The 9,207-nt window shown below is 55.5% G+C and overlaps 1 protein-coding gene and 1 long non-coding RNA gene across 5 annotated transcripts in view; one reads left to right on the top strand and one right to left on the bottom strand.

The window, feature by feature from the left end:
• The window catches only part of LOC114485439 (uncharacterized), a 7,962-nt gene extending 4,348 nt beyond the window's left edge, over positions 1-3,614 (bottom strand). The window contains exon 1 of the long non-coding RNA XR_003678874.1: positions 3,111-3,614. This is a non-coding gene — a long non-coding RNA (uncharacterized lncRNA). The remainder of the gene's footprint in view (positions 1-3,110) is intronic.
• A 153-nt stretch (positions 3,615-3,767) lies between these two features.
• PSMG3 (proteasome assembly chaperone 3) lies at positions 3,768-5,763 on the top strand. Of its 4 annotated transcripts, none has more exons than XM_024122542.3 (3): positions 3,768-3,802; positions 4,440-4,677; positions 5,236-5,763. In XM_024122542.3, exons 2-3 carry the CDS (start codon positions 4,462-4,464, stop codon positions 5,386-5,388), a joined length of 369 nt encoding a protein of 122 aa, XP_023978310.1. In that variant the 5' UTR covers positions 3,768-3,802; positions 4,440-4,461; the 3' UTR covers positions 5,389-5,763. The 4 variants fall into 4 exon arrangements, with proteins under 4 accessions (XP_023978310.1, XP_028342665.1, XP_007114900.1 ...); XM_028486864.2 differs by lacking the exon at positions 3,768-3,802 and adding an exon at positions 3,841-3,872; XM_007114838.4 differs by lacking the exon at positions 3,768-3,802 and adding an exon at positions 3,879-4,239.
• Positions 5,764-9,207: the final 3,444 nt, after the last annotated feature.

Raw genomic sequence — 9,207 nt, 5'->3', positions numbered from 1 at the left:
ACACACACACACACACACACACACACACACCCAACACTGAAAGACCTGGGGATCACGTAGTGAGGCTGTGGAACTACAGTGCAAATCAAGTCAAACTGTAAATCTTATGAAAGATGCACGATTTCAGTAAGTCGATAAATGTAATAATACTGAGGGATGTTCAGATCTAGCCCAACGCAGCTGGCAAGAGTGGGAAGGCCTGGCCGTGCAACTGAGGACCACGAACCTGAGAAGGTAATGACAGGCTTGTGCTCCCACAAGAAGTGATTCCAATATCAAAGAGAGGCTCTTGGGGAAATGGAGGGTGATCTTGTATATTTTAATGCAACCGATCCTCTTTATAACGGAGCTGAGAAAATCACACGTGATGTGAAGGAGAATGTGGGAGCTATCACACAATTTGTTGGAAAAATTATGAGCCTGCCAAATCAACACTCGACTAATCCTTTGTTGGTTCTACAAATTATAATTGCATTCAGAACCTAAGTTTCCTTGAATACAAGACAAATTCAAGATATCCCCCCCTTTTTTTTTTCTTTCTCACGATAAATTCTCAAAATCTTTTGCCCCACCATTGACATCATTACTATTTGATTCGCATTTTAAGTGAATTCACTTAAGGGCTCTTTCTTTGCAGTTCGACTTCCATCTTGCACTGGAGAACGGTCAGTGGCAGGCAGTGAGCACCTCCCCCGCTATCCTAAGTGTGTAAGTTCTGGCCACACATCCACTTAGGCCACCAAGAAGCCTCCTCCCTGGACTGCCACCACCTCACCTGAAGGCAGCCTTCGCACCTCATTTCCTCCAAACTTAGTCTTTATCGAAGATCTAGACCAAAAACCAGCCAGTGTCATCAAAACATCATCCACTTTGTTCTTCCAACATCTCTTTTATATAAGTGATAAGCTTATTTCAGATTTAGCGGGGGTTTTTTGTTTTTGTTTTTGTTTTTGGTGTGGGGAGGGTCAGATTTCTGGTACCAATCTGCCTTCAGAGAGAGAATGCATGAATTGGTGAATAAAAGTAAATGAACCTTTCAGAGGTTTCACACGGCAATACATTGGCAATTGGCTTTGGGGTGTGTGGGAGGTGGATGTGTATTTAAATTTAGAACCAACGAAACTTTAGACTCTCCTGAGAAACGGATGTTTCTTCCTTTTTGAGTATTGAAACCACGAAACTCATAACTTTTCCCACTGTGAACTGGCTGCAAGAAAGCTCAAAAACAAGTTTCCTCTTGATTTTTATGTCTGTTTTGATAATGTTTTGTAGACTTGCCTTTTCCTTTTAGGCCACCAGAAATCATTGTGGAAGGGGCATGCTTCATTTGACTTAACTTGGATTGTACGAGGAGCCATTACATCATGAGGAAAGGCGGTAAGGACATGAGGGGTCCCAAAGCTTCCTAAGGGGTTAGGTGATGTGGACAGACCAGGCTGGGGGTGGGGTAGAATGTGCCCTGACAGGCCTGTCAGGGAGCCGGAGAGAAAGCCTTCCGAGTGTGCAGTTTTGAAGGGTGTTCATCCCCTCAGGAAGCGTCTCAGGGCTCACATGACTGCAGTATCAGACAAGACTCCCCATCCTGCCGATACCACTTCCAGCATGGAGAAAGGGAAGATATGCGGGGGGCTGGGCGGCTCTCGGAATCCCTGGGAGGAACCAGAAATCATCCTGCTACAGGGCAGCACTGTCCCTCGTCTTCCCCTTTACCCAGGCATGCAAGTTGCCTTGCGAGACCAGTAATTAAGGGTAAAGGTCCGAAGCCCAGATCCAGCCCTTATCAGCTTTGTGACCTTGGGCAAGTTCTTTGAACCTGAACATCTTGTCTATAAAACTGGGATAATAACAACTCTACTTAATGGGGATGTTAAGATTAAAGATTAAATGAGTTACTATAGAGAAAGCACTTAGGGGCTTCCCTGGTGGCGCAGTGGTTAAGAATCCGCCTGCCAGTGCAGGGGACACAGGTTCGAGCCCTGGTCGGGGAAGATCCCACATGCCGCAGAGCAACTAAGCCCGTGCGCCACAACTACTGAGCCTGCGCACTAGAACCCGTGAGCCACAACTACTGAGCCCGCGTGCTGCAACTACTGAAGCCCATGAGCCACAACTACTGAAGCCCACATGTCTAGAGCCCATGCTCCGCAACAAGAGAAGCCACCGCAAGGAGAAGCCCGCACACTGCAACGAAGAGCAGCCCCCGCTTGCCGCAACTAGAGAAAGCCCGCGTGCACAGCAACAAAGACCCAACACAGCCCCAAATACAAATAAATAAAATAAATTTTTAAAAAAAAAGCACTTAGAACAACGCCTGGCACATACTAAGTACCAAATAAATGTTAGCTATTCTTCTTATGCCCTTGGACATGGGAGGATATCCCACATGGGCTTCTGAGGGCAGAGGCCCCGGCACTGCCTAGAGCAGTTAAAAAGCCTTTGTTACCGCCAGGCAGGGGGCGCTGACAAAGATTCTCTCCTACACCAAACTCTACTCCCTGAACTCTTTTTCAACCAGGTCTCCACTTTTTGGACTTCTGCATTTTCCAGTTTTAGCAAGAACTGCCCCCGCCATGCTCCAAATCTGATACCCTCCCCGCCAGGTCTGATCAGCTCCTCATCCCCCACCGACCCCCAGGTGGTCTGATACCGCCCAGGCCTGCCTTCAGCGAAAATCCTGCTAGGTTTCCTTGGCTAGAAACCCCCAACCCCCAGATGTTTCCTCTTAGTAATTTCCCACCCACTGACCTAACGCTGCTCCTTGGCTGTAAATTCCCACTGGCCCCTGCGGTTTTAAGTGAAAAATGTCACCTGCCATAACAGTAAACAAAGGATGTTGCAACCGACAAGCCATCCCGTTACAGCCCGCGGACGTCGCACCCCGAGGGGACTCCTCGGGACGGAAAGCAAAGGATACTGGCCCCAGAGAGCTGAGGAGCACACCGAAGGAATGATCTCAGCGAGCCCAGATTCTGGCATCTTCCCATACATAGAGAAGCACTCAATTCCTGAACTCGAGGTGTCTGGTTTTCTTTAATGAACAGTATCTTCTGCCGTTCCGACTACCCGGTGTTTGCTGTAAAAGCCCCTGTGCATCCTGGATCCTCCCTTACCTCTTCAGGACAGTCCCTGAGTTATCTGAGATGCTGTGTCCGGGCTTAAGTCCTCGGTTTGTCCACCGAATAAAACATAACCCTCAGCTTTTAGGGGGTGCATTGTTTTTTCAGTCCACACGGTATTTGGGGATGAGCCCGGTGGGTCCCACACTGAGGTCTCTTGTGCCCTATGTCAACGTCCTGAGTGGAATGTTTTCAGCGCTTTAACTGCCCTCCGGCCCTGCTTTTCTCTCTCAGCTCCCCCTGTGCTTCTGTGAGGGTCCTGGAGCCCACGGCCAAGGGGCCCGAGACCCCATTCCTGAGGTTCCCCAACCAAAGAGGTGCAGGGTCCCCGGCAGGAAGGCCCGAGGACCCCCTTCCGGAGAAGCTACAGGCCCCTCGACTGAGGGCCTGGAACCGAGGGGCCGAGGCCTGCAGGTTGGGGAGGGGGGTGCAGCTCCTTCCCGCTGACACGGCGCCGAGCCCGTCCCTGCCCGGCAGCACTGAGCCCCGCAGCCCAGGGCCCGGAAGCCGCTGATGGGACCGGAAGCTGCCGATGGGACCGGAAGCCGCCGGCGGGACCGGAAGCCCTGGAGGCTGCACTTCCGGAGGGGCGGCGGAGCGAGCGCGCAGGCCTGCGGCTCGAAGGGCGGGGTTTGTCGGGGGGCGGGCCCGCATTGCCCACGTGTGTCACTTCCGGGCGCGGCGCGGTGAGCGCGGGCTGCGTGGCGGGCGGCGGAGCCGCTGGGGCTCCAGCAGGGCCGGACGGGGGCGGAGAGGGTGGGCGTCCCCACGGGCCCCGGGCGGCTCCAGCCGCCCTCTGCCCTCCGCCTTGGTGGGGGTGCTGCTTCTCCCGTGGGAGCGATGGTTTCCCCAAACGGAGAAAACGAAACCTCAGTGGGCGGACTAGAGGGGCGACGCGGGCGCCGCCACCCGCTCCGCCGGGTTTCTGCACCTGCGGCGCTTACTCCCCCCCACCCCCGCGCGATGGCTCGACTGAGGCCCCCAAGACTCAAATGAGAGGCGTTGGGGTGCGGTGGGGGTCACAGTGATGCAGGACGGCGGGGGCCGACGCGTGGGGAAGGGGAGTCCTCACCTGCCTCCGGAGGCCAAAGTGTATTTTGACATCCCGCCTGTCTGTATATACGTATGTGTCTAGTCAAGGTATCCAGAAAGTTCCGGACGAATGAAGCCTGTATGGATGAACAGGCACAGGCTTTTGAATGGGCCTACTTGTGTTTCTGTTTTAATGCCCAATAATTCTTATTCTTGGAGCCTCAAGGCTACCTGCCATTGATCGATTGACTCTCTTTTTTTTTTTTTCTATCCTTTTAACATAAACTGAAGGTGCCATCGAGCAGTCCCAGCGATGGAAGGTAAGCCATTGGTGATATCGAAAGAGAAGACTGCAGTGGTGTGTGGGGTCCCCACCCAGGTGGTCTGTACAGCCTTCAGCACTCACATCCTGGTGGTGGTGACCCAGTTCGGGAAGATGGGTACCCTGGTCTCCCTGGAACCCAGCGATGTGACCAGTGACGTCGGCAAGCCCGTGCTGACCACTAAAGTCCTCCTCGGGCAGGACGAGGTAAAGTGGTTGGGAAGGGCTCTCCCCGTGCCTGTAATTTGTCTGTACGGATGTGGAGCATCGGGTAGGCGAGACCCGCCTCCAGCCCAAGACAGCATTTTCCGGAGCCTCCGTGCACGTGAGGGCATCCGCCTGCCCTTGGTGGCTGCTGCTCCTGGACGAGTTGGTTCTGTAATGTCGGCCTCCCCTCATTTTGACCCTGTCATAGCACGTTATGGTAATGAGTGCCTACTCCGCTCAGGAAAGATCACCTGTGACATTTGACAGGGTTTCCCTCTGCAGACCCACATGGGTCCTTCCAGAGTAAAGAGAGCTGGCAGAGACAGGAGCCAGAAAGCACTGAGGAGACAAATCTAATGGTGCTCCTTAGCAGTGTGTTTATGACTGGAGTGTCTGGAGAGTCCCGGTGAATCTGAATCACTGTCGCGCTGGACTTCCCGGTGGTGCTTTAATGGTGGTGCGGGAAGCCCTTCTGGGTCCCTCAGGGGTACTCAGCGACGGCATTACGAAGAAAACAGGTTTCTTGCAGTTAAAGTGGTCTCTCCTTGCCTTCGCCAGCCTCTCATCCATGTCTTCGCAAAGAATCTGGTGGCGTTTGTGTCTCAGGAAGCTGGGAACAGAGCAGTCCTTCTCGCCCTAGCCGTGAAGGACAAGAGCATGGAGGGGGTGACGGCCTTGAAAGAGGAGATCCGGACGTGCCAGGTGTGGTGACTGCGGAGTAACCAGCCCTGCTGTCCAGCAGGGCCACGTGGCAACTCGGACACCCTCTCAAGGATTTGAAGACCCTCCCTTCGTCAGGAGGAGGGGCTTTATCTGGTTTTGGTCCTTGAAGCTGGAAGAAACATGCACGTCTCAGGCCGACTTTGGTTTGGGGGCTGACGTCACCTGCGGAGGGAGGACGTGGAATGTGTCCTGGGGCGTTGTGAGCGGTCCTCCCTGGGTCCACACAGTTGCACATGTTTGAGAATTGACGGAACGAGTCATGGCCCTCAGCGTGCAGATGAATTGTTGGGGGAAATTTTTTTTTTATTAAAAATAAATGCGTATCCCAAAATACTTCACTGTCCTTTTTAGCAATGCCGCCAAACTTCAGCACCCAGTGTATGTTCACTGCAGTGAACCACAGCGGGGAAGAAAACCTGTCTGGTGAAAACTCGGCCTGAGGTTCGGTAGCCGGCCTTGCTGGCACCCTCATCCTGCCCCTCTTCCCGTGACTTCTCTGAGCCTTCCGTTCCACAAACACTGCTCGAGGTCTCACCGTGTGCTGGTACCCTAGCCTCTGGAGCCACGTCCTTGAAGGCTGGGGGCAGACGTGCGTCACCCCACGGGCACAGGGTCAGCCGGGGAGGGCCCGCCGCCCAGGGAAGGCTCCGTAGCGAGGGGATCCTGACGCGGGAGGAGGGTGTTTCTAGCAAAGGCCAGGAGGCGGGAGAAGCACAGACCGTAGGGTGTTGGGGGGCCGGCTGGACGTGAAGCCCGAGGGCTGGGGACAGGTGGCCAGAGCCTTCTGTGTTTGCTGAGCCCTCGGGACTTGATCCTGACCTCTGCGAGGAGCCACTGACGGCTTTCAAGTCAGGCTGGGTTTGCCCTTTGGAGATATCCCAGGGGTTGGCGGAAGCGCGAGGCTTGGCTTCAGGACGGCGTGTCTGCCACAGAAGACGGCCCGTAGGCGCCCAGGCCTGGCACCCACCTGGGCTCCCTCATCCCTCCAGATTTGGTGACCTGGGTCACTGATTGTACCAGAGACCAGACCAGTAAATCTTTGTGCCGTTTGACTCTTAGTCTCGTGAGAAAACAGGGGCAGCAGGAGAGTTGAGGTGAGAGCCGGTGTCTGGAGGCAGAGACCAGCTGCGACCCTGAAACGGAGCGGGCAGCCAGGACACCCTTCCGGGGAACACCGGCGGTGGATCCGCGTGTTTATGAGATTAGAAAGGGAGGTTTTAATTTGGTTTTCTTGGAACCAAAAGCCTCCGGAATCCTGAGTCTGATTTTAGAAACCTGTGCTGAGGACAGGTGACGGGAGAGGCTGCACTGCTGGTCCAACTTGAAAAAGAACTTAGTTTGTTGAAGGTGGGACGGAGGAAAGCTGTCTTCAAGGGCTCATTCCCTTGAAGCCGACTCCCAGGCGGGAACCATCAGCCTGCAGAGCTCACGTCCCCTGTGGGGACAGTCGGGGAAACCCACAGGTGCACACCAGGCTCACGGGGTGACCAGGCGACCTCAGCCTCGGAAGGGCCAGGGAGTCACACGTGGGGATCCGCCAGACTTCCCCCAGGGGGGGCCGATGCCCGAGCAGGCTCGGCGCCTCGCGGGCTCCCGTGCGGGGAGCCTGAGGGGCCCAGGACCCGACCCCCGAGCAGGGGAAACAGGCAGACCCACCCCGGGAGACACAGGGCTCCTCGGTGGCCAAATCTGGCTCAGGGACTGCAGTGTGACGTCTCCACAGCCTTGCACCTCCCTCCCTGCTTGCTCTCAGTCCAGTCTTTCTCCTGAGAAGATCCCACCTGGCGTCTGCACTGGGAGGGCCTGCACGGACACTAGCTTTAAAGGCCAGAAAGCAGCTGACCAACTGGAGAAGAAGCGAAGGCCCTGTCCATCCACGTGTGAGAACCCCAAAGGTGACACAGTTCACGGCAGGTGTGGGGACACAGGCACCGTGGCGTAAAGGAGACGTGCGGGGCGTCAGCAGGTCTGGGGGGCGGGCAGCCCCTGGAGAACCGGCGCCTGGGCCGGGGGCAAGGGCAGGGCACCGTCCGATGACACTGGAGCACAACCGGGCAGGAGCCTCCTCGCGCAGAATCAGCCTGTAATTATGCACACCCCTCATCTAACAATCCGATGTGTTTGTCCGTGGAAACATGCTTCTCTCGCTTGACCAGCGGGGAACCTGCACCATGGGTGGGGCTCCAACTTGGGGCTAAGTGCAGATTTGCAGCTCTAGTTTTCGGATTTGGCCCCTAAGTGCAAGACGACAGGACTGGCCCACGCTGCCTACGGGTGAGGTCTGGGGTCAGCCCTTCATGCAGTCGTGGTAACACGTTTAATCCTCACGACGACCCTGTGAGGCCACTGCTCTCATCTACCCGTCAGATGAGGAAACTGAGGCGTGGCTGCCACCAAGCAGCAGGGCTGGATTTCAAGTGGGCGGAGAGCCTGGAGTCCACGCTGGTCACCCGTCACCCGGGCCCTCACTGACGCTCATCTTTGGACCCCTCTCTCTCTAAGGAGTGGGCCAAGCGCCTCGTCAACACTGAAGGAAGACTTGCCTCCGTGCTTCTGCCTGGCTCTCATTCAGCCTCCGTGTGGGGGCCTCCTGCGAGCCAGGGCCTGGCAGCGCACACACCATCTGAGTCCTCATGACTGCCCTTAAGAGGCAGGTAGGCAGTGGAGAAAATGGAGGCTCAGCAGGTCAGGGCAAGTCGCTCAGACCCCCAGGTGATCAGTGGTGACCCCTGTTATTTGCACAGGCCCACGGTCGCCCGCCGGGAACACGGTGGGGCAACTGACATATAACTGAAACCAGGGTCCCCAGCGCCTTCCCGAGTGGCACTTATTCACAGCTGCCCGAGGCTGTCTGGTAGCTATTAAAGAATACAGGCTGAGGGGCTTCCCTGGCGGCGCAGTGGTTGAGAGTCCGCCTGCCGATGCAGGGGCGCAGTGGTTGAGAATCTGCCTGCTGATGCAGGGGACACGGGTTCGTGCCCCGGTCTGGGAAGATCCCACATGCCGTGGAGCGGCTGGGCCCGTGAGCCATGGCCGCCCGTGAGCCATGGCCGCTGAGCCTGCGCGTCCGGAGCCTGTGCTCCGCAACGGGAGAGGACACGACAGTGAGAGGCCCGCGTACCGCAAAAAAATAAAAAAAATAAAAAAAAAGAAAGACTACAGGCTGAGACCAAAGGCTTCCGTCATGAAGCCAGTGCCTCACTGCTCTGTTCTGCCTTATAAATCAAGACACACGACTCGTATGGAGAGGCATTTGGCCCTTTGCTTTCCGCGTTGCTCTGCTCCCAGCTGCTATAATTCAGGAGGAGAGATACATTCTCCAATAAAGAGGTCTAGAAAGCCGCAATTTCCGCAGACAGAGCTGTTGGCTTTGTGGAAATTGTTATTCCTTTAGATGGAAAGGCTGCATATGGTGCTTACCCAGCGATCCAGCGATCAAACTGTAATTACAACTTCCAGCAATTTATGGCCAAATGTAAATAATGAACGTGGGGCTGATTTGCCAGCCCCTGCGGCATGGACTGGTACATGAGTTTCCCTTTTTCAAGGCCATGCCCTTGGGCCAACGCGTTATGATTCATCCGACACGGTTTCCTGCTGAGCTACAAGTAGAGAACCCCAAGTTCCCCACCCTCTAGCTCCCTTTTCTAAGTGGACATGAGCCTGCGGCTACAGTTCAGAGTCAAGGGCCAGTGGGCACCCTTGGTGGTGAAGAGAGGCCAGGAGGGCGGCCGCCCATGGTTACCAGTCTGAGCAGCTTATCCAGGGTGTGACAGAGCCCTGGATCCACCTGAACCAATTATGACA

This window comes from Physeter macrocephalus, unplaced genomic scaffold (assembly GCF_002837175.3).
Source record: "Physeter macrocephalus isolate SW-GA unplaced genomic scaffold, ASM283717v5 random_1023, whole genome shotgun sequence".
Lineage (NCBI taxonomy): Eukaryota > Metazoa > Chordata > Mammalia > Artiodactyla > Physeteridae > Physeter > Physeter macrocephalus.
The sequence above is the reverse complement of the archived record's forward strand: the minus strand, read 5'-3'. Positions and strand labels throughout refer to the sequence as shown.